The 25869-nt window shown below is 37.4% G+C and overlaps 1 protein-coding gene across 5 annotated transcripts in view; it reads right to left on the bottom strand.

Moving 5' to 3' along the window:
* The window catches only part of RIC8B (RIC8 guanine nucleotide exchange factor B), a 121561-nt gene that overhangs the window by 46694 nt on the left and 48998 nt on the right, over positions 1-25869 (bottom strand). For all 5 annotated transcript variants that reach the window (XR_004024464.2, XR_002648314.3, XR_002648315.3 and 2 more), the window contains exons 4-6: positions 21625-21719; positions 4848-5076; positions 4007-4102 (exon numbers count right to left, since the gene is read on the bottom strand). Coding sequence is in view for 2 of the 5 variants with exons in the window: in XM_022600033.3 (XP_022455741.1) it covers positions 4007-4102; positions 4848-5076; positions 21625-21719 (420 nt within the window). In the remaining 3 variants the exon portion in view is untranslated. The remainder of the gene's footprint in view (positions 1-4006; positions 4103-4847; positions 5077-21624; positions 21720-25869) is intronic.

Genomic DNA, 25869 nt, shown 5'->3' with positions numbered 1-25869 from the left:
CTTCTCACTATCTCCTCTAGTATTACCAAATTCAAGCTACCAATATTTCTCATCTGAACTATTACCACAGTCTCCTAAGTCATCCCTGCTTCCATCCTGGTCCTTCCATGATCTATTACATAGCAGCTAGGATGATCCTTTGAAAGTCAGATCACGTCATTCCTCTTCACAAAGTCCTCCAGTTCCCATGGCTTCTCATCTCACTCATAGTAAAAGGTGAGGTCCTTCCAAATTCCTTAAGCTTCACATAATGTGGCTTCCTGCTACTTTTCTGACTTAATTTCTATTATATTCCTTGCTTACACTGCTATAGTCTCACAAACCTCCATGGAACTCTTTATACTCACCGAGCACTTTCCTACCTCATGGTCTCTGCCTTTGCTGTTCCCTCTGCCCAGAAACTCTTTTTCTGGAAACTGGCTTGGCTCATTCCCTTACTTTCTTCAGGTCTCTATTCAAATGTTATTTATAGGAAGACATTCCCTGACCACCCTATATAATTAACCGTCAGCATTCTCTTTTTTTAATCCCCCTCCCTCTGCTTTAATCTTCCTCACAGCACTTATCACCACCTAACACAGTATATATTTCTTTCTTTTTTGTCTGCCTTCTTCCACAAGTCAGTTCCATGGGGGCAGGGATTTCTTTCTGTTTTGTGTACTGCTCTCAGTGCCCGGCATATTACAGGTTTCGATAAGTATTTGATGATTGAAGGAAGAATGAATTAATTCAAGTAACTTTTTAAAAGTGCCTTCTATAAGCTAGGCACTATGCTAGGAAATGAAGATAGACACAAAGTCAAATTATAATTTACTATACCAGACTCTTTATGTGTATATTATTTTTTATTTAATCCATTCAGCTGACTTCCTTCCTTCCTTATCTCTTTCTATACTGAGTACCTACCATGTATCAGGAGGTACTGGAGGCCCTGGAGATACAGCTGTGAAAAAAACCCAGAAACTAAATCTCAGAAAACTGAGTAATCTACCCAAAGTGTTTATAGAATCCGTGTTTCAATATCTCTGGTAGGATAGAGCAAAATGCTCTTTGTGCTTATCTCCCATTTCTAGAGGAATGAGACATGTAACAAATGATTTCATGTGGTACGTACCTACAGTTCCAGAGTATAGTATCTCTTAATAAAGGTTATCACACAAAAATTTTCTTAGCTATGTTTTGGGTTCCTTAACAAGTTTTTGAAGTGAAATTTTATAGTTTTCATTGTTACATATCACGCCCAAACTGCATATGTATGGAGCATTTCTATTTCCCCCCAAATACTACCCTCCATTAAATTTTTTCTTTTCTTTGAGAAACCTTGTCCAGTTCCTCTTTCAAATCCATAGCATCTTCATCTCTTCTATTAGCCTCTCCAGATGAATCCAACCTGAATCAGTAATTTCTACCATCTGTTCTCTTTCTACCTGCCCAAATACTGAATACTCAAGACCAATTTACTTTGGGTATGCACGAGTTGGATTTAATCAGGAATTAACTATGGGGCACAATAATTAATTAGCCATGGTTCCATTTACACTATTATCAAAGTTAATCATCTGTTACTTTAAGTTCTGCCCTTCTTGATCCTCATAGTCTATAGTGCAGCTTCCTCAGAAAGAAAGTGGATTTCTGTATCGTGCCTTGTATCTTTCTTTAGTTATCTTTTACTTGTCATGTCTCCTTCTTTATCTGTACTGTAGTATTTCTTTGAGGATAAGGAGTGGGTCTCACAATCTTTTGTATCTACATAATGTAGAGTCCAAGACCTTCATATAAATAATCTGTTTAACAGATTTTAGGGGGGCTATCCTGGTTAGAGATGGCAAAATCTAAACAGTTTAGTTGAACGTGGATCTCCTCTGTGAAAAAGCTAAAATATAGAACACAAAGTATTTTCATTTATTATTCTCCACCAAGTCCTCCTAGTCATGATAGAATGTCTTAAAATAATCAAACTTGGAAATGACCTTAATTCATCAATTAACTAATTTATTTTGCTTAAATGATTATTCATGCTTTGATGGTAGCTAGTCTTCCAATAGGCTATAAATTCTTCAAAGATAAGAGTCCCTACTTTCTAATTTCTCCTTATCAGCAATATCTATTAATGTGCTCTACACACAGTAAAGTGCTTATTAAATCTTGACCATAAACATATGGGGGAAAATGAACCTAGTTAATTTATTAAGAGAAATTCTATATGGCAATAAATAAACAATGGGGTAAATGGTGGTATCATGTAGTGAATGAGGAAAGAAGGGGAAGACAGGGTGGGGAGGGATGGGAAATCGAGAGATTAGTTTGGGATACGTTAACTTAAGATACCTACTACACATCCAAGGGGAGGAGATGAGTAGGCAGTATGTTATATAAGTCTGGAGCTTAGGGGACAGGTCAAGGGTAGAGACAGAAATTTGCGAGTCATCAGTGAATAGATGACTTTCAAAACCATGGCTGCTGAATGAGACCAACAAGAGAGTAGAAATGGAGACAAAGATAATATTGCCTTGGGGAGCTCAAACACTGCAAAGAAGTAGTTCCCTGTTGTGTCCTAGACACCAAGTGAAGAAGGTACTTCAAGTAGGAGAGAATACTTAATTACATCAAAATGTTACCGGGGAATAAAAAAAAGGTTTGAGAACTATTAGATTTGGCAATATCGGGTTGATGATATTTGACAAACACCTTTGTAGTAGAGTGAAAAGCATGAAAACCTAATTACAGTGGGTTCGGAAGAGAATCAAAATGAGTAAAAGGAAGAGAGCGGGTGAGCACAGAAAACTCTCCTGAGGAACACTGCATAAAGAAGAGAAGAGAAATGGAGAGGCAGCTTGAGAAGTGGGATTAAGGGAAGGTTTTTCTGCTTTTAAGATGGAAGATGTGTTGGGTGCAGACAAAAATGATCCAGTACATTAAAAAAAAAAAGATTAATATAAGAAGAAAGAGAGGGAGTAAATGCAGGAGCAAAGTTCTTGAGGTGAGAGGGAAAGGTATCCAGGATATGAGTGCAGAGGCTGGCCACAGAAGGAAGCAGGGACAATTCATCCCTTGTGATAGAGCGGGGAGACATAGGACATGGGGGTACAGATAGATGCAGACAGACAGTAGATGCAGAGGTAGAAAGATGACTTCTTACCATGAACTCCAACTACTACCATCTCACTCTGAACCTTCATCATCAGCTCTCTTTTGGGCTGGTCTCCTCACATCTACTCACACTCCTTTAGTCTATCTTATATATAGTAGCCAGAATATCTTTAAATATAAATGAGGTCACATCACGTCCCTTCTCAGAATAGTCCAATGCTTTCCCTTCTCACTTAGAAGAAAATCAAAATTCCTGTACAACCTTACATTATTTGGTTCTTGCTTACCTCTTTTACTTCATCTACCACTCTCCCCCTCGCACAATGTTCTCTAGCCTTCTTGCTTTTCCTTAAGCATACCAAAGCATCCTCTCATCCAGGGACTTTGAATTCGTTCTGTCTGGTACATTCCTCTTCCAGAATATTCTCAGAACTATTCTCAGAGAATATCCTCTTCCAGATATTCTCAAAGATCCTTTCCTTACTTATCCAAGTTTCTGCTCAAATGTCATTTCCTCAGAGAGGTTCTTCCTTATTCCCTTAAGTTTTCCCTTCCCCTGTATCTTTCTTCCGAACACTTATCACTACTTGCCATTGTATCATACATTTATTTACTTTTTGTCCTCCTACAATAAGGGAAACTCCACAAAGCAAAGACTTCATTTGTATTTCAATGCTTAGAATACAGCACACAGATCTCAATAAACATTTGTTGAGTAAATGAATGAATGACTCAAAAAAATAGACAGGGTCACTTATTTCTGGATTAGGAAGGTTTCAAAGATTTAACACTAACTTTTTTGAGTTTCTGACATTCTGAAAGAAAATGACTGTGATAGAATTTGACTCATTAATTTTATGTTAAAAAAACACATATAAGATTAACTTTGAGATGTTAATATGCATTAAACAGTTACCTGATCTTTGAGAAATTTTCTGATGTTTCGATGGGCTCGGGAACATTCTGTTAATAAGCTGAGAACTGGAGTTAGACCCTCTCTATAGCTGCTTCCCTACAAAGAAAACCATACATGCTGCATTAGTTTAGTTTCTAACAGTTTACTTTTCTTCATATAACTGAGTATATTAATACTCTTTTTTTGAGAGGGAGACACTTTATGTTACCAAAGCTGCACAAACTATTTTAAAAATTATTTTCCTAAAAATATTTCCATTTCATTAGTTATCTTCATGTTTACTAATGCCCATTTTTATCCTTCCTGGATTTTTCTACATTTTTTAGGGCCCTCACTGGCTCAGCAAATGGGCTTAAACAAGGCGAAGGTTTTGATGACCAACCCATCCTAACTTGCTGCCTTTTAACACAGATACTCGACAAAGCAAGTGACAGAAAAGAGAAAATAAGCAGCTTACAACAAATGCAAAGTTGACAAATTTCTTTTAAAGATGTCTTTTAGGTGTTATGGAAAGTAGTTATCATCAAGTTTTGGGGGGGAGATATTTTTACTTCTAGAACTTACAAAATACCTACATAGAAAAGTAATTACTTTTTCCTTTGTTTTCAGGCACTAGTCACAATTTTGGTGTCGCATCAACACAATTTTCAGCTTTAAACAAATTCACTTGGTTTCAGCAATTTATCATTTACTACAGTAAAATGCTTTCTGGAGTATAAATAATTGTTCAAGATGTCAGCTATAAAAAAAAAGCTTAGATTCAAAAATCACATCCTGTGATGCCTGTATGTGTGTACAATTACATTCTTTAGAAGCATCTTCTCAATTTTATCAGTCTTACCTTGTCTATTCTCTTCTCCATAAAACTAAGTAAAACATGAATGGCCTCCATATTCATACCATTGTATACCATGGTATTATTTTTCAAAACTGTTTCTTTCTCAGCTGTTTTATCACTGGGCAGTTCATCTAGCGTCGTTGCTTCTGGGGCTGTTTCTTCATGGGTTAATGGACAAATGAGAACATCCAAACAAGAGACTGGAACATTGCTTAAAAGGTTGACTGCATTGCTGAAAAGCAATTTAAAAAGACAATATTTTAATTTGACTGACTAGTCCTTTAAAACACAAACGTAATAAGTTCAGAAGTGACTTTTAGGAGTCAATTAAAATTCTTCTTTTTCAAAATGAGCCTTTAATATTATTTGGCATTTACTAACAGAAAATAAAGAGAACTGTTTCAAATACACACATGACAAATTAGAAAGAACAGATGTTAAATGGACACACACAATCATATGATGTCATGTCACTCTCTGAAATGCTAAAATAGGAATTAGTGAGCTTTAACACTAGCTCTTTAATTTTATTATGATACAATACTAGATTTGCAGTTTTTCCTTGGGATTTTAAATCCTTTTGTGGATTCACTGATGTCTTATTATTCCTTAGATTACAACATAAAGCATTTGAGGAACACTGTATATAAGCAGCTTATCACAGAGGCAACAACATTAAAAACCAAATATTGTAGGATTAAATTTTGTCCTTTCTAGATACAGAAATACAATTTTTAGATCATCCCTTATTTCATAAGACATTTGCAGAAAATGGTAAATGGTGCTTTTTCTCCTTCTCTTGTCCCCAGATTTCTTTAAAAGAGGCCAACATAGCTACTTCGAATATCTATCCCCCAGGCCTTTCTTTCTATGTATTAATGAAATAATGTGCCTGGGATGCACACCAGTAGGGGGAACCCAAACCTTGTATTTTTTGGTATTCCCTAAAAATCTTGTTCCATTGCTCAGTGTATAAGAGATTAAAATTAAAATTGTTAGTGTTTGACACTAACAATTTAAAAATTAGACATGCTCTCAATTCATGTATTTTCCTTCATGCATTATTTCATATTTTTCCTTTTAAAAGGAGAGGTGGTCTTCTGTGCTAGCTGGATCTTAAAAGCCTGCGCCTCAGAACTTCCTGATAAACAACAGTGGAGAGACAGGCATTACATTTCCTAGTGACAGAGAAGCAGATCTAAAAATAACTGCATCCTGACTAAAAATAAACTCTTGCAAATACAATTTAAAAGTCTAACCACTTGGAAACCAAATTCAGAGCTTAATCTAACTGATGCTGTCTTAATTTAGCCCATAGTAGTTCCTTTTAATTTAGATTATAGTGACACCCTCAAATATAAAACAAAATAAACAACAACAAAACAGAAATAAAATACAAAATATTTTCTCTCCTTTACCCTGAAGTGTGGCTGCATTTCCCCAAGAATGAATATTTCTTTTCTTTCTTTTTATATTACGGGAAAAAAAATTCATAAGAACTCAAAGTTGAAAAAGTAGACAATGGAGAACAATAACTGGTAATGTAAAGGGCACCAAAAAATCAGAACCAAGAACAAAAATAATTTAACAAGTCCTATAAATGAAAGGTTCCTGGTAAAATACAAGTTATTTGGTTGTCCCCACTAAGAATCTACTACTGCTGCTGCTACTGCTATTACTACTACTACTATTCAACGTTTCTAACTTTGATTATTTGTAAATAATCGCAATTGGCTGAAATACGATGCTTTTCCCTCAAACTTTCCTTTTAAAATTTTTGCAAACATCTGTAGTTCCTTATCTATAGATAAATATATTGCACTTCTGACTTAAGCATTTGGAAACTGTTATTAAATATCATAGATTCACTGGGGTTAAAAGAAAAAAAAATAGAACTCTACCTTAGAATTACTTTCTAAAACTGTAAAAGCCACTTTGAAATGTTAGGTGTTTTTCAACACATAGAGCAATAGGCTGGAGTCCACCAGTAGTATAATTCTCTGAATCTACCATAGAGACCACACTGAAAAGTTTAAGGCAATGCATTTCATTACAAAGGAATGCTTCCCTTTAGATTCATTTAAAATAAGCAGTTTCCAGGAATTTCGTAAATTTAAGAAACCAAATGTAGAGTTTGATTCAACAAATATTTGGAGGTTTTAGGCTTTTCAAGAAAAGTTCGCATTTTCTCGTTTCTTATTAAACAACTGGGTTCCCAAACAACTACAAAATTAATTTTCTGGCTCACTGTGTTTGAGCTATTCTTTTTAAGTAAGGAAAGCCAGCTTTTTGAGCTGTCACTTCTCTGACAGTTTTATTTGTGGTAGAAGAGTGTATGAAATTCTCCAGCTACCAGGAAGTCAGTGACTATGCACAGATCTGCACAATGGTGTTTGCATTCCTACTCCAGGGGGTAGAAGTACTGTGTATATTACTCTCCCCTTTTCAGCTTCCTAGAGATCATTAATCACTGGGACATGACATCCTCCCACTCAAACTCCCAGCCCCCTCCTGATATGCAGATTCAAAAGCAGGGCATATTTAGAGCTCCTTAATGCTCTGATTAAAGCCTTGATAGTTGTGGGAGAAGGAAGGCAACCTAAAATCCAGGCCTGTATCAATCGAGGGGCTAAACAATTTAATACCAGATGACACTAAGGAGCATGATAACAGTACAAGCAGACCTACAGCTGTTGGCAAACTTTCCTGGTCAAATGTATTGGGGCTCACATATCGTTTTTCATGGCTGGAAAATCTACTTAAATGAACCTCAAGATCTCCAAAAGATTTTCACATGTAAATACCTAAGTTTACTTTAGTCTAACTCAGTTCAGTAATTATTTATTGATTACTTATGCCAGGAATTTTTAAGGCAGGTATTACGAAGAAAATAGAAATAAATCCCTGCCCTTCTGGAGCTTATTTTCTAGCATGTAGAGAACCAGTCAATTAAAAGTAAACAAACAGGGCTTCCCTGACAGCTCAGTGGTTGAGAGTCCGCCTGCCGATGCAGGGGACACGGGTTTGTGCCCTGGTCCGGGAAGATCCCACATGCCGCAGAGCAGCTGGGCCCGTGAGCCATGGCCACTGAGCCTGCGCGTCCAGAGCCTGTGCTCCGCAACGGGAGAGGCCACAACAGTGAGAGGCCCGCGTACCACAAAAAAACCCCAAACAAACAAAAGAAGTTAATTGAATAGAAGGTGATAAATGGTCTGAGGGTAAAATTCAGGAGGTAAACAGGACATGTGAGTTGTAATTCTGAATAGGGTAGTCTGAACAACCTCACTGAGATGGTGTCATTTAAGCAAAGACTTAAAGGAAGTTAGGAAGTGAGCCCTGTGACTACATGCGGAAAGGGCCTTCCAGGAAGGAGGGCAGGAGCAAAGGCCCCAGGGCAGGAGTAGTGGCATGTATGAAGAACTGCAATGAAGTTGGTGTGGCTGAACCACCACACACAGGGTGAGGAGTGGGACAGGAGCTCAGCTGGGTAACAGGGGGCCAGATTGGTTTTACAGGCTATTATTACTTTAGTTTTTATCCTGAATGAAATGGGGAACCACCACAGGGCTTGGCATAGTAATATACTCTATCCTTATGTTAAAAGGATCACTCTGGCTACTATGTTGAGAACAACTAGTAGGACGTCAAAGGTGAGGAAGGCCAACCAGTTAGGGTGTTATTATAATAACTCAGGTGAATGAACACGGTGGTAACAGTGCAGTGGTCAGATCTGGATACATTTTGAAGATTTCCTGATAGGCTAGTTGTGGGGTGTGAGAATCCAAGCTTCTAGCCTTAGCAAGTGGAAAGCTAGAGTTGCCATAAATTGAAATGGGAAACACTGCAGGAGAAGCAACATTTTAGGGGAAGAGTAAGAGTGTAATCTTGGATATGTTAAGTTTGGAATGTCTGTTATACTTCCAAATGGAGATGTTAACAGGAAGTTAACTGTAAGAGTCAGGGAGATCAGGGAGGGAGATCTGGACTAGAGATATAAACTGAGGAGTCATTAGCATGTAGATGGTATTTAAAGACCAAGATTGGATTAGATCAGTAAAGGAGTGAGTGTGGATTGAGAGACTATGAGAGATAGGCCTGGGGCACTCTACCATCCAGAGGCTGAGTGGGAGAGGAAGAAATTACAACTAGTGAGGTAGGAGGGAAACCAAGATAGGATGGTATCCTGGAAGAAAGTATATCAGTAAGAATGGAGTGATCACATGTGGTCAAATGATGTGGACAGATCAAGTGACTGGATTTAGAAACACAGAAGTGACCTTAATAATAGCCATTCTGGTGTAGTGGGACTAAAACCTGAGTAGACTAGATTCAAGAGAGAATAGTAGAAGAATCAGATAGTCGATACCTAGAGGAGGTTTACTGCAAAGGGCAAAAGAAGACTGGAACAGCAAATCTAGGTGGCAAAGTGTTAACCCATAGGGACCTGGTCATTGTTCTCTAGGTATGCTGTAGACATAGTCTCATTTCTGTATTTGTCCATGTTTTCTCCTGTTTAGAATGATCTCATTCTTTAAGATTAGCTCAAGTCTCACTTTATTCTCAACAAATATTTACTATGCCTTGTACTAGATGCTAAGTATACAAAAATAAATAAAATATGCTCCTTTTCCTAAGAGAAGACAGCATAACATAATTTGTAGAGCAATGGGTTGAATTCTAAGTTGCCTCCTAGAAATGTGTGCCTTGGGCAAATTACATGACCTATTCTAGGCCTTGGTGTCCTTAATTCTAAAGTAAAGGGAAATAAATTTATCCCATCAGGTTGATGTGAGGATTAAATGAAAAAAGGCATGCAAAGCACTCTGCCTGGTACATAGTAAATGGCAGCTATTAAGGAGCTTTTGAACAGGAGACATACTATACTATAGGAGGGAACAGCAAATATCTGGAAGAATGAGAGAATATGGTGTCTGTGGGGAAATGAAAACAGGTTCCTAAGTCTAAAGCAAAGGACAAGGCCTCTAAAGGACAGGGCCTTAGTAGGCATAAGACAAAAAAAGTGTGTGTACGAGTGTGTAGAGTGGGGAAGGGGGATTGTCATGATGAGATACATGTTATGGCCAAATGGGTTACTGATGACCTTAAACCAGAGTTGTGCTGGCAAAGGAGTAGGTGCAGAAGCCAGAAAAACAAATTTCCCAGATGCATTTGCGGATCATTAATAAATGCATAGTGACAAAATAAGTTTGCTCTTAATCATAAAGACAGAGGGGAGCCACAAGAGGATTCTAAGCAGAGTTACTTTTTGAAAAACAACTCTGCGTGCAGTGGAAAGGATGGACCGATCTGTCAGGTTAGGTAAAACTTTCCTACAGGACAGAGCAGCTTGAGTTTAGAACTGGAGAAAGAAGGTGGTCTGACAGATCTGGGGTTAGGTGCTTGAACACTGGCAGGACAGGACAATTAGGGAGTAGAGAGAGATGAACCAAATGATGAACCAATGCTTTAGAATAGAGAGGGAAGAAAGGAAACCTTAAGGAGGCTTACAGGTAGGAGAAAAAGGAATCACCAGGGGACCAGAGGTCTGGATGAGGATGGAGAACAGGTACAGTATGAGTGAGGAAGACTTTCCTCATCATGCTAGACCATAGTGAGCATGTTATCTGAATTCTATTAGCAATTATTATTTGGATAATTAATTTACTGGGAAACTACTCAAAAACTATCTTGTGACATCTCTTCTATTCTTTTCTTGATTGTTATTTAACTTTTCATAATATTCATGTCTTGTTTCCCCATTTATACTCTATGTTCCTCCAGACTATGCACTATGGTGTGGAATCCTTCAGGAACCTAGCATGGTACTCAGCTATAGTTCAGATAATATCTGTTCACCTAGATAACTGTTATTCACAGTGAGAATTAGGTTAAAGAGCTAAGAGCTTTAAAAACAAAAAGAAAAAAACCCTCTCCCCAATCTCTCCGAACTCTCCTTTTTCTGTATACCTATATAAACTTGTTTATGTCTAACACAACACTCATCAAAACAAGTGCACTTATTCACTTAGCAGCCTCTTTTGCCCCCTAGTTGGTGAGCCCTGGAGAACAAAGATTATACTGTATTCACCTTCGTTGCCTCTAGAGCTCAACATAGTGCCTAATACATAGTAAGTGCTCAGTTAATAAATATAAACCAAAATGAAATGGTTCAATTTTCAAACATTTATTAGAAGTCTGCCATGTGTAAGACATGCTTACTTTTTTTACATTTTACATTTTGCAATATGTGTATCAAATCAACACACTGTACACCTTAAATGTATACAATGTTATATGTCAATTATGTCTCAATAAAGCTAGAAAAAACAGACATTATGCTTTGCACTGTAATGAGGTGTCATTAGGTACTAAACTGTCCCCTTAAATATGTGAGATAAAATGAATTGGTTTAAACAAAGAACAACAAAAAAAAGCAGGGAGGTAAGTACTTTTTTTTTTCAATTTTTCAATTTTATTTATTTTTTTATACAGCAGGTTCTTATTAGTTATCCATTTTATACATTATTAGTGTATATATGTTAATCCCAATCTCCCATTTCATCACACCACCACCACCCCCACTTTCCCCCCTTGGTATCCATACATTTGTTCTCTACGTCTGTGTCTCTATTTCTGCCCTACAAACCTGTTCATCAGTACCATTTTTCTAGGTTCCACATATATGCGTTAATATACGATACTTGTTTTTCTCCTTCTGACTTACTTCACTCTGTATGACAGTCTCTAGGTCCATCCACATCTCTACAAATGACCCAATTTCGTTCCTTTTTATGGCAGAGTAATATTCCACTGTATATATGTACCACATCTTCTTTCTCCATTTGTCTGTCGATGGGCATTTAGGCTGCTTCCATGACCTGGCTATTGTAAACAGTGCTGCAAAGAACATTGGGGTGAATGTGTCTTTTTGAATTATGGTTTTCTCTGGGTATATGCCCAGTAGTGGGATTGCTGGGTCATATGGTAATTCTATTATCAGTTTTTTAAGAAACCTCCATACTGTGCTCCATAGTGGCTGTATCAATTTACATTCCCCCCCAACAGTGCATGAGGATTCCCTTTCCTCCACACCCTCTCCAGCATTTGTTGTTTGTAAATTGTCTGATGATGCCCATTCTAACCGGTGTGAGGTGATACCTCATTGTAGTTTTCATTTGCATTTCTCTAATAATTAGTGACGTTGAGCTGCTTTTCATGTGCTTCTTGGCCATCTGTATGTCTTCTCTGGAGAAATGTCTATTTAGGTCTTCTGCCTATTTTTGGATTGGGTTGTTTTTTTGATATTGAGCTGCATGAGCTGTTTATATATTTTGGAGATTAATCCTTTGTCCATTGATTTGTCTGCAAATATTTCCTCCCATTCTGAGGGTTGTCTTTTTGTCTTATGGTTTCCTTTGCTTTGCAAAAGCTTTTAAGTTTCATTAGGTCCCATTTGTTTTTATTTCCATTACTCTAGGAGGTGGATCAAAGAAGATCTTGCTGTGATTTATGTCAAAGAGTGTTCTTCCTCTGTTTTCCTCTAAGAGTTTTACAGTGTCCAGTCTTACATTTAGGTCCCTAATCCATTTTGAGTTTATTTTTGTGTATGGTGTTAAGGAATGTTCTAATTTCATTCTTTTACATGTAGCTGTCCAGTTTTCCCAGCACCACTTATTGAAGAGACTGTCTTTTCTCCATTGTATATCCTTGCCTCCTTTGTCATAGATTAATTGACTACAGGTGTGTGGGTTTATCGCTGGGTGTGTGGGTTTATCTCTGGGCTTTCTATCCTGTTCCATTGATCTATATTGCTGGTTTTGTGCCAGTACCATATTGTCTTGATTACTGCAGCTTTGTAGTATAGTCTAAAGTCAGGGAGTCTCATTCCTCCAGCTCTGTTTTTTTCCCCTCAGGACTGCTTTGGCTATTTGGGGTCTATTGTGTCTCCATACAAATTTTAGGATTTTTTTTTTCTAGTCCTGTAAAAAATGCCTTTTGTAATTTGATAGGGATTGCACTGAATCTCTGGATTGCTCTGGGTAGTATAGGCATTTTCACAATATTGATTCTTCCAATCCAAGAACATGGCATATCTCTCCATCTGTTTGTATCAGCTTTACTTTCTTTCATCAGTGTCTTATAGTTTTCCGCATACAGGTCTTTTGTCTCCTTAGGTAGGTTTATTCCCAGGTATTTTATTCTTTTTGTTGCAATGATAAATGGGAGTGTTTCCTTAACTTCTCTCTCAGATTTTTCATCATTAGTGTATAGGAATGCAAGAGGTTTCTGTGCATTAATTTTGTATCCTGCAACTTTACCAAATTCATTGATTAGCTCTAGTAGTTTTCTGCTGGCATCTTTAGGATTCTCTATGTATAGTATCATCTCATCTGCAAACAGTTACAGTTTTACTTCTTCTTTTCCAATTCGTACTCTTTTTACTTCTTTTTCTTCTCTGATTACCATGGCTGGGACTTCCAAAACTATGTTGAATAACAGTGGTGAGAGTGGTCATCCTTGTCTTGTTCCTGATCTTAGAGGAAATGCTTTCAGGTTTTCACCATTGAGAATGATGTTTGCTGTGGGTTTGTCATATATGGCCTTTATTATGTTGAAGTTGGTTCCCTCTATGCCCACTTTCAGGAGACTTTTTATCATAAATGGGTGTTGAATTTTGTCAAGAGCTTTTTCTGCATCTATTGAGATGATCATATGGTTTTTATTCTTCAATTTGTTAATATGGTGTATCACATTGATTGATTTGTGTATATTGAAGAATCCTTGCATCCCTGGGATAAATCCCACTTGATCATGGTGTATGATCCTTTTAATGTGCTGTTACACTCTGTTTGCTAGTATTTTGTTGAGGATTTCTGCATCAATATTCATCAGTGATATTGGTCTGTAATTTTCTTTCTTTGTAGTATCTTTCTCTGGTTTTGGTATCAGAGTGATGGTCGCCTCATAGAATGAGTTTGGGAGTGTTCCTTCCTCTGCAATTGTTTGGAAGAGTTTGAGAAGAATAGGTGTTAGCTCTCCTCTAAATATTTGATAGAATTCACCTGTGAAGCCATCTGTTCCTGGACTTTTGTTTGCTGGAAGATTTTTAATCACAGTTTCAATTTCATTACTTGTGATTGGTCTGTTCATATTTCCTATTTCTTTCTGGTTCAGTCTTGGAAGGTTACACCTTTCTAAGAATTTGTCGATTTCTTCCACGTTGTCCATTTTACTGGCATAGAGTTACTTGTCGTAGTCCCCTAAGATGCTTGGTATTTCTGCGGTGTCTGTTTTAACTTCTCCTTTTTCACTTCTAATTTTATTGATTTGAGTCCTCTCCCTCTTTTTCTTGATGAGTCTGGCTAATGGTTTATCAATTTTGTTTATCTTCTCAAAGAACCGGCTTTTACTTCTATAGATCTTTGCTACTGTTTTGTTTCTATTTCATTTATTGCTGCTCTGATCTTTATGATTTCCTTCCTTCTACTAACTTTGGGTTTTGTTTGTTCTTCTTCCTCTAGTTCCTTTACGTGTAAGGTTAGATTGTTTATTGGAGATTTTTCTTGTTGCTTGAGGTAAGCTTCTATTGCTATATACTTCCCTCTTAGAACTGCTTTTGCTGCATACCATAGGTTTTGGATTGTCATGTTTTCGTTGTCCTTTGTCTCTAGGTATTTTTTGATTTCCTCTTTGATTTTTTCAGTGATCTCCTGGTTGTTTTGTAGCATATTGTTTAGCCTCCATGTGTTTGTGTTTTTTACGTCTTTTTCGCTGTAATTCATTTCTAATCTCATAGCATTGTGATCAGAAAAGATGCTTGATATGATTCCAATTTTCTTAAATTTACTGAGGCTTGATTTGTGACCCAAGATATGATCTATCATGGAGAATGTTCTGTGTGCACTTGAGAAGAAAGTGTAATCTGCTGTTTTTGGATGGAATGTCCTACAAATATCAATTAAGTCTAACTGGTCTACTGTGTCACTTAAAGCTGTGTTTCCTTATTAATTTTCTGTTTGGATAATCGGTCCATTGGTGTAAGTGAGGTGTTAAAGTCCCCCACTATTACTGTCTTACTGTCGGTTTTCTATTTTATAGCTGTTAGCAGTTGCCTTATGTATTGAGGTGCTCCTATGTTGGGAGCATATATATTTATAATTGTTATATCTTCTTCTTGGATTGATCCCTTGATCATTATGTAGTGTCCTTCCTTGTCTCTTGTAACATTCTTTATTTTAAAGTCTATTTTATCTGATGAGTATTGCAACTCCAGCTTTCTTTTGATTTCCATTTGCACAGAATATCTTTTTCCATCCCCTCACTTTCAGTCTGCATGTGTCCCTAGGTCTGAAGTGGGTCTCTTGTAGACAGCATATATATGGGTCTTGTTTTTGTATCCATTCAGCAAGCCTGTGTCTTTTGGTTGAAGCATTTAATTCATTCATGTTTAAGGTAATTATCGATATGTATGTTCCTGTTACCATTTTCTTAATTGTTTTGGGTTTGTTTTTGTAGGTCCTTTTCTTCTCTTGTGTTTCCCGCCTAGAGAAGTTTCTTTAGCATTTGTTGTAAAGCTGGTTTGGTGGTACTGAATTCTCTTAGCTTTTGCTTGTCTGTAAAGCTTTTGATTTCTCCATCAAATCTGATAGAGATCCTTGCTGGGTAGAGTAATCTTGGGTGTAATTTCTTCCCTTTCATCACTTTAAATATGTCATGCCACTCCCTTCTGGCTTGTAGAGTTTCTGCTGAGAAATCAGCTGTTAACGTTATAGGAGTTCCCTTGTATGTTATTTGTCATTTTTCCCTTGCTGCTTTCAATAATTTTTCTTTGTCTTTAGTTTTTGTCAATTTGATTACTGTGTGTCTTGGCGTGTTTCTCCTTGGGTTTATCCTGCCTGGGACTCTCTGGGCTTCCTGGACTTGGGTGGCTATTTCCTTTCCCATGTTAGGGAAGTTTTCAACTATAATCTCTCTCTTCAAATATTTTCTCAGGTCCTCTCTCTCTTCTCCTTCTGGGACCCCTTTAATGTGAATGTTGGTGCATTTAATGGTGTCCCAGAGGTCCCTTAGGCTGTCTTCATTTCTTTTCATTCTTTTTTCTTCATTCTGTTCCACAACAGTGAACTCCACCATTCTGTCTTCCAGGTCTTTTATCTGTTCTTCTGCCTCAGCTATTCTACTATTGATTCCTTCTAGTGTATTTTTCATTTCAGTTATTGTATTGTTCATCTCTGTTTGTTTGTTCTTTAATTCTTCTAGGTCTTTGTTAAACATTTCTTGCATCTTCTCCATCTTGGCCTCCATTCTTTTTCCAAGGTTCTGGATCATCTTCACTATCATTATTCTGAATTCTTTTTCTGGAAGGTTGCCTATCTCCACTTCATTTAGTTGTTTTTCTGGGGTTTTATCTTGTTTCTTCATCTGGTACATAGCCCTCTGCCTTTTCATCTTGTCTATGTTTCTGTGAATGTGGTTTTTGTTCCACAGGCTGTAGGACTGTAGTTCTTCCTGCTTCTGCCCTCTGATGGATGAGGCTATCTAAGAGGCTTGCGCAGGTTTCCTGACAGGAGGGACTGGTGGTGGTAGAGCTGGGTGTTGCTCTGGTGGGCAGAGCTCAGTAAAACTTTAATCTGCTTGTCTGCTGATGGGTGGGTCTAGGTTCCCTCCCTGTTGGTTGTTTGGCCTGATGTGACCCAACACTGGAGCCTACCCGGCTCTTTGGTGGGGTAATGGTGGACTGTGGGAGGGTTCACGCCAAGGAGTACTTCCCAGAACTTCTGCTGCCAGTGTCCTTGTCCTCATGGTGAGCCACAGCCACCCCCCACCTCTGCAGGAGACCCTCCAACACTAGCAGGTAGGTCTGGTTCAGTCTCCTATGGGGTTACTGCTCCTTCTCCAGGTCCCAATGTGCACACTATGTTGTGTGTGCCCTCCAAGAATGGAGTCTCTGTTTCCCCTGTCCTGTTGAAGTCCTGCAATCAAATCCCGCTAGCCTTCAAAATCTGATTCTCTAGGAATTCCTCCTCCCGTTGCCGGACCCCCAGGCTGGGAAGCCTGACGTGGGGCTCAGAACCTTCACTCCAGTGAGTGGACTTCTATGGTATAAGTGTTCTCCAGTTTGTGAGTCACCCACCCAGCAGTTATGGGATTTGATTTTATTGTGATTGCGCCGCTCCTACCGTCTCATTGTGGCTTCTCCTTTGTCTTTGGATGTGTGGTATCTTTTCTGGTGAGTTCCAGTGTCTTCCTATCGATGACTGTTCAGCAGTTAGTTGTGATTCCCATGCTCTCACAAGAGGGAGTGAGCGCACGTCCTTCTACTCCACCATCTTGAACCAATCTCCAGGGAGGTAAGTACTTTTTAAATAACACTGGCTCTTTTGGGTAAAAGAAAACAAAACAAAAAAAAGCTTTGTAGATGCCAATGTGTTGCGTGAAAGAAATTATGCTGAAAAGCTGCAAGAAATTAAATCAGATCTGGTCCTCCCCTCTCCTTTCTTCTCTAGTGTATAGGCCATCCCCATCTTTCCCCTTCTCTCCAAATAAAACAAAATCACAACCACATCCACATGCAACTTTTTTTTGGCTAAGTGTTTATGCATAAGCTTACTGATTATGGACAAGAGGGCTCAAAATACTCTCAGGCAGATATTAGAATTGGACAGAATTAGGATGTCCTTTAATGGAGCCAAAAAGGTGGATCATACCAACAATTTACTTATTACCATAAGTATAGACAGAAGGAAATGAAATAGAACAAACAGATTGTAGAAACTACATAAGATGCTGATTAGTGGAAAGGAAGTCGACATCAAGGTCAGCTATCTTTGTGAACTAACTCATTTTATCTCTATGTCCATGTTCTCCTGATTTCTCTAGGGAAAAAAGAAAAAGGCACTGTCTTACACAGACAACATATCAGAAAAACTGCTGCTAAGCCATTTTTTGACCCACTCATCTCCTAGAGTACCTTAACAGGCTCCTGACATGCCTACCAAGCATCTGGCTTGAGAAAATCTTAGATTAACAGAAAACAGATTTCACTACACAATCGCAATATATACAAAGAAATAGCTTCCTAAACAAAATATGAAAATTCAATAAACTCCCACAATGTTCACTGCAGCTCTATTTACAATAGCCAGGACATAGAAGCAACCTAAGTGTCCATCAACAGATGAATGGATAAAGATGTGGCACACATATACAATGGAATATTACTCAGCCATAAAAAGAAATGAAATTGAGTTATTTGTAGGGAGGTGGATGGACCTAGAGTCTGTCATACAGAGTGAAGTAAGTCAGAAAGTGAAAAACAAGTACTGTATGCTAACACATATACATGGAATCTAAAACAACATAAAAATGGTTCTGAAGAACCTAGGGGCAGGACAGGAATAAATATGCAGATGTACAGAATAGACTTGAGGACATGGGGAGGGGGAAGGGTAAGCTGGGACGAAGTGAGAGAGTGGCATGGACTTATATATACTACCAAATGTAAAATAGATAGCAAATGGGAAGCAGGTGCATAGCACAGGGAGATCAGCTCGGTGCTTTGTGACCACCTAGAGGGGTGGGATAGGGAGGGTGGGAGGGAGACGCAAGAGGGGAGAGATATGGGCATATATGTATATATATAGCTGATTCACTTTGTTATAAAGCAGAAACTAACATACCACTGTAAAGCAATTATACTGTAATAAAGATGTTAAAAAAATTCAATAAACCTTAAAAAGGAGCTTTAGAACTAAACAATGGATCTAAAAGCTAATATGCTCATTATAATAATAGTAACAGAAGTAGCAGTGGCTGCAGTGTTGTGGCAGTGGCAGTAGCAGCTCCTCCCCCATTTACTGAGAGCTTACTCAGTGCCAGGGATGGATGGCTTTACTAATTTCTCATTTAATCATTATTACAACCCTTTGAGTTTGATGACAATGCATAATCATACACCACACTATCTAGGTTTACCTCTTTCATTACATTTTTCCTTAAAAAAGAAAAGCAAAAAACAAACTTAGATATTAACTTTAAAAAATGGAATGGGGCTTCCCTGGTGGTGCAGTGGTTGAGAGTCCGCCTGCCAATGCAGGGGACACGGGTTCATGCCCCGGTCTGGGAAGATCCCACAGGCTGTGGAACGGCTAGGCCCATGAGCCATGGCCGCTGAGCCTGCGCGTCTGGAGCCTGTGCTCCGCAACGGGAGAGGCCACAACAGTGAGAGGCCCGCGTACCGCAAAAAAAAAAAAAAAAAAAAAAAAAATAGAATGAGATGTTACCTTGAAACATTCTGATTATTTTTAAAATGATGCCTTAAACACACACACACACACACACACACAAACTCTTTTCAGGGTCACTACAAATGGGCAGAATTTAGTAGATATTACAATTCTAGTAAGGTTCTTAAAATAGCCCTTTGAGGTTGGCATAGTATTTTTTCTGCATTTAAATGGATTAGCTTAGAGTCATTACTGCTCAAATGATACTAAACACTTTAATTCTGATTAAAGGGACATGCAGGGCCAGTCCAGATAAACTGTCATGTCAGCAGCAACCTCAATCTCCCAGGAAAGCCTTTTAGCAATACATATAAATCTTGTCTATGGCTCTAGGGGTATTCCTTCTTATTTACAATGTAGCTAACAGATATTTTATCAGAGCAACTTATAGAAGTAAATTTAAAGAAAAATATCTTTTAAATTTATTTAAGAAAAATAAATATTTAAAGCAAACATCATCAGAAAGTAAAATAAAGAAATCTATACTTTAAAAAAATCTGAGTGTTAAAACCTCTTTACAGTTTTGCTCTCTTTTTACGAATACTGGGTACTGTTTTAAAATATTAAATTCACTCTTCAGAGAAAGCCTTAGCAATGTTTTTGTGACTACTGTAACAATTCCCATCAAAACACTTTCTTCTCACATCCTTGTATGAATGCCATTTAACTTGTGATATGTAATTTCCAAAATAAATAAATAAATACATACATACATACATACATACATACATTTATACCTGGGCTTATAAACCCATTTTCTTGTAGTTTTAAGTTTGAATAGCTAAATTTATAGTGTCTCTTGATTATAAAAAATTAGTCAGACAAAAATGCTTAATAAAATCTTTTTAGAGGATATGATTTATTGCAGTTAATCTGATTATTTTTAAAGACACAGCTTCAAGAAAATTAAAGGAAATTTTGATCTGTAGCTGCAGAAAGAAGTATGCTTTTTAATTTTGAAGAAAACAATCTTTTGAAGATTTGCAGGGCAGAGTACATAAAGATAACCTACCAACAAACTCAGTACAATATCAAATAATAAACTGCCAATCATAACTAAAATAATATGGGTATGACTGAAAAAGAACAAGGGTATGTTTCACTTTACACTCTAGTTGTATTTCTATAGTTTTATTTAAGCCATACTGTGGAAAACAGAATACTATAAATGCTCAAAAGGTAATTTCTACTAAGAACTCAGTTTTAAATTATTTGTAAAGCAGACTTAATGCCAAAGTTATTTGTTTGCAGATTTGAAATTTATTTGAATTGTTTAAAATGCCATTTGTGTTCTTATAAAGTGCCACAAGCAATCTCATGTTAAAGTCAGAGGACTTGTTACTAGAAACCTGATACAAAATAGTAAGAGAACTAGAAAGATGCATTAATACTGCTTCACCTGTTCTCAGAGAACGATAATTTAAAAAAAAAAATTTATTTATTTATTTGTTTATTTTTGGCTGCATTGGGTCTTCATTGCTGCGCGTGGGCTTTCTCTAGTTGCGGCGAGCGTGTGCTACTCTTCGTTGCTGTACACAGTCTTCTCGTTGCAGTGGCTTCTCTTGTTGCGGAGCACGGGCTCTGTGTGCAGGGGCTTCAGTAGTTGTGGCTCTCGGCTCTAGAGCACAGGCTCAGTAGTTGTGACACATGGGCTCTAGAGCCCAGGCTCAGTAGTTGTGGCTCGTGGGGTCTAGAGTGCAGGCTCAGTAGTTGTGGTGCATGGGCTTAGTTGCTCTGTGGCATGTGGGATCTTCCCAGACCAGGGCTCGAACCCATGTGCCCTGCATTGGCAGGTGGATTCTTAACCACTGTGCCACCAGGGAAGCCCCGAGAATGATAACTTTAAACAGTAGTCCATAATAGCTCTAATAGGCAAGTCACAAAAATTGAACTATTTTTTATATATTAATACTTGAGACTGTGGCCCAAATCTTATAATAAGTTTTAAAAATTTAATTAATGTTGCTTAAGATATACTTTTTGGTAAATACTCTTACAATGAAAATAGTGAGAGTATTAGTTTAAGTGTAGTAATTAAAATCAGGGTTCAACCCCAAGCTCTTTCACTTATTAGGGTTGAACAATCTTGGAGAAACTGCTTGATTTTTCTATGACTCAGTTTCATCATGTATTGAAAGGGAAAAATAGTACCTACCTCATACGGTTGGTGTGATGATTAAAAGAAGTTAATCTTTATAAAGCACTTAGCATAATGCCACACACAGTATTCAATAACTGTGTGCTATTATTATCGTTCTGGGTTTTATTGTTGAATGCAACAAATGCCAAATTCTCTTCTCTTGTTGGGGCTTAATATAACAAAGTCAAAGAATGAAAATTTCTCATCAGGGCATAGTAATGATTTCTGACCTACCAGCTACCCAGTTTACTGTAATATTTTCACTTTCTTGTGTTTATAACAATTAAAATTAGATGCATAAAAACAATAAGAACTTATTATGTCTTTCACTGAAATATCAGTAGAGGTTACCTACCTGTGTAGCTCTTCTGTTTTGTCTTCAGTTGGACCTACGATTAGTAAACAATGGCGAAGAACAGCTGCCATGACACGAAACTGATGAGAATCACCCTATGGCAAATAAAAGAGAGGTGAGGAAACATTGGGGATTGAATGAATGCCTTAATGAAGAAGTCCGGTACATTACTACAACCCTGAGAGTCATCCTACGGCCCATCGAACACCCAAAACAGTTATTCTTATGCCATACATAATAGAAGTCAGGATATTCTAGGAAGAATTCCCAAGTATTAACAAAGTATTAACTAAGTGAACTGTCATCATCTCATATGAACAGCTACAGCCACTGCCAGAAATGGCTGAAACCATAAGTTGTTGATCTATCCTTCCCCTTATGACATGTCAGGCAAAGAGAAATATGATCAGCATCCATATATTATTACCTACTCTGTTTTACCTGTCCATAAGATTTAATTCAACTAGGGATCTTTTCCATTTCCAGAAAGTCTAGATTGTTTTGTTGGATAGTATACTGTTCCAGTTTACGAGTCATTATAAAAATTCAAACAGATATAATACTATCAGTATTTTAGAAGCGGGTTGTACATCCTTAATAAAAATGTCTTATCTCTTAACTTTCAAAAACAATGGATTAAAATCTATAATCTATCAACTTCATTTTAATGAATCTTCTTAATCTCCTAGTTCCTCCAAATCTTATTCCTAGTTTCTCCAAAGCGACCAGCAAGTGATGAAAAATAAGCACTCTTGAGTTTAATCTCCTATTTTCCCAATGTTTACTCATAGGTAGTGGTATCAGATACACATAGAGTCAGAGGGAAGGCAAATAATAGGAAATAAGCTGAGCTCTGAATAATCACTTGGTTTACCTCCTAATTTATCATGAGATCTTGGGCCACTACAATTTTTTTAATCATCTGAATCAAGGTTGTACCTTTCTTCTTCCAAATTTTTAGTAATTAAGAAGACATGAAATTAGTGATAATTATCTATTATAATCAGATCCTGGATATGTTATATTTCAGGAAGGTTCCAATTACTTCAAAAGCTATTAAAATTTTTAAAGCTCTGTATATACATAATTGATTTCAAGTCTGTGTAAAGTGAAATATATTCACATATTATACATATATAGCCTATATTCATATATATAACTCAGCCCTTCTAGGAAGGTATCTTTTATAAAATCTAACAAACAACAGCACAGTTTCATTACTCATAATGTGGATAACAATATTTTAAAATAACACCATCATGTGTAGATTTGTAAGAGATGAAGGTCTCAGTGGCATAACAGAAAAAGCGCTTTACTTAGAGTCAAGAGTCTAGGTTGTGACCTTAGGCAAGTCATATGGCTTCTCTAAGCCAAAGTTTCCCCATATGCATCTCCACAAACATGAGATTGTTAGGGTTGTAAAAGGATTAAATTAAAGAAGATGATACACATGAAAATGCTTAGTACTTTCAGTGAAATATTTGAGGGTGAGGGGAAGGATGAGGCAGAAAGGAAACAAAAGGTAAGACTGATAGAGCTGAAATGAGTGATAACGAAATTATTGCGTGTTGGGGAGGGGGACCGGTGGAATGCTAGAGACACTAAGGGTTTGGAATGAACACTGTTCCACTTGCCATCTATCTTCAAATGCCTGAATCAAAATTCTCTAATATGCAAATATACTTTTACATATCCTACATTATATGAAGCACACTGAAATGCATGTGAAACTCATCCATTACTTAACTCTTAAAAAGTTCATATTTTCCTTGGTTTTGATAATTAACTAGGAATGCACTTCCTTTTAAACTAGATTTTCCTTTATTTTAAATATCACAATCATTTTCCTCTCATGCTGATGTTGACAAGCCCCCTGCAAAACTCCATTTTGGTCCTTCCACTATTTGCAACTGTAAGTGAAAATCCTACTTCCTTCCATCCCCTTTCCTCCTGTCCCAATTTTCATGACACCAATTCCCCAGTTGTACCCTGTAGGTCTGCCTGTCCTCTTTTACTGTCCACTAAATTCTATTTCTTTACTCAAAACAACTACTGAAGTCCCGGGATTGTGTACCTCTACTTTTAGTATCAATGACTCCTTTGCATCCTCCAGGTCTCAGAGAAGCCCCTTCTTTGACCACCTTATTTAGGTAGATTCCTTTTTTCATTATCTCTATCACTGTATCTTGCTATGATTTCTTTCAGGAAATCATAATCTGTAATTCCACATTTGTTTACATACTTACATACGCATTGTTTTCTCCATTCATCTAGTACCTTCACAAGTTTTAGAGGGCATGTGTTTAACAAAGTGTTCAATAATTTTTAATGTAAATGAAAAGTAAAACAAACAAAAAAGTGCTCAAATCATAAGTGTACAGCTAGATAAATTTTCACAAAATGAGCACGTCCATACAACCAGCATGAAAACAAAGCAACACCAAGATTGAGAACCCCAGAATTGCCCTCATGACCCCTTCAAATGACAGATCTGCTCTTCAATTGTAATTCTAACATTTAACATCATGGGTTAGTGATTTTTGTTGTCACAAATTTTAAGTGAATGGAATCATAAAATATAGACCCTTCTGTATCTGGTTGTGAGATTCATCCATGTTGTTGTGTACAGGTGCAGTTTGTTCATTTTCACTGCTTGAGAGTGGTGCTATTCAAAGTTCAGTTTGTGGACCACTACTGGTCCACACCCTTGTTTGCCACTAATCTGCAAGGTCATGAGTACAGAAGGTACACCTGAACATTTAGAAACTTTTCAAGCAGTCTGACATTGTGTGTAATATTGTATTATACAAGAGTTCCATTCTGACAGCTAGGGAAAGAAATCTGGTCCCTCACAGTTAGGTTAAGAAAGCACTGCTGGCCACATAGCACAGGGAGATCAGCTCGGTGCTTTGTGTCCACCTAGAGGGGTGGGATAGAGAGGGTGGGAGGGAGACGCAAGAGGGAGGAGATATGGGGATATATGTATATGTATAGCTGATTCACTTTGTTATAAAGCAGAAACTAACACACTATTGTAAAGCAATTATACTCCAATAAAGATGTTAAAAAAAAAAGAAAGCACTGCTGAATACAGTGAGTATATTACAATTCACTTATCCATCCTACTCTTGATGGACACTTGGACTATACTGAAGAGTGCTGCTATGAACATACTTTCTTATATGTCATTTGGTATGCTGGGTCATAGGGCATATACATATGACAGACTTTAGAAGGTACTGCCAAACAGTGTTTCAAAGTGTTTATACCAGCTTACACTCCCACCAGTTGCTCTACAGCTGTGTCAACACTTGGTATTGTCAGCCTTTTAAATTTGTCATTCTCATGGATGTGCAGAGATTTTATTATGCATTTTCCTGATAACTGATAAAGTTGAACACCTTTTCTTATGTCTACTGGTCATTTGGATAGCTCTTTTATGAAGTGCCTGTTCAAGCCTTTTGCATATTTTTCTGTAGGGTTAATCGACATTATTTGTAGGACTTGAATATGTTCTAGGTAGAGTCCTTTATTGCATATATGTGTTGAAAATATCATCTCCCATTTGGTGGCCTGTTTTTTACTTTCTTCTCTTGATGAACTAATTTTAATGAAGACCAATTTGTCAATTTTTCCTTTATGGTTTGATCTTTATTTTGTCCTGTTTTTAAAATCTTTGCCTATTTAAGAAATGTTTGACTTGTTTAAAATAAAGTCATGGGGCTTCCCTGGTGGCGCAGTCGTTGAGAGTCCGCCTGCCAATGCAGGGGACACGGGTTCGTGCCCCGGTCCGGGAAGATACCACATTGCGGTGAAGCAGCTGGGCCTGTGAGCCATGGCCGCTGGGTCTGCGTGTGTGGAACCTGTGCTCCTCAACGGGAGAGGCCACAACAGTGAGAGGCCCGTGTACCGAAAAAAAAAAAAGTCATGAAGATAATCTTCTGTTTCTTTCCAAAAGCTTTATCATTTTACCTTTTACATTTAAGTCTCTTATCCATCTCAAATTAATTTTTCTGTATGGTAATAAGGTAGGGATTTAAATTCATTTTTAACTGATTAAAAAGCCCACCTTTTCCCCACTGCAATTCAGTGTTACCTGTATCATAAATCAGTTGACTGTATATGTGTAGGTTTATTTCTAGATTCTTTATTCTATTAGTCTGTCTCAATAAATATTTGTTGAAAGAGAGCTATCATTTAAAATGTCTTACTTAACAAAGGTCAGAGTGTACACTATTTCCTACT

Source organism: Delphinapterus leucas, chromosome 11 (genome assembly GCF_059928025.1).
Source record: "Delphinapterus leucas isolate spDelLeu-1000000601 "Yukka" chromosome 11, BTC_Dleu_Yukka2, whole genome shotgun sequence".
Lineage (NCBI taxonomy): Eukaryota > Metazoa > Chordata > Mammalia > Artiodactyla > Monodontidae > Delphinapterus > Delphinapterus leucas.
This window is presented reverse-complemented; position numbering and strand designations above follow the sequence as displayed.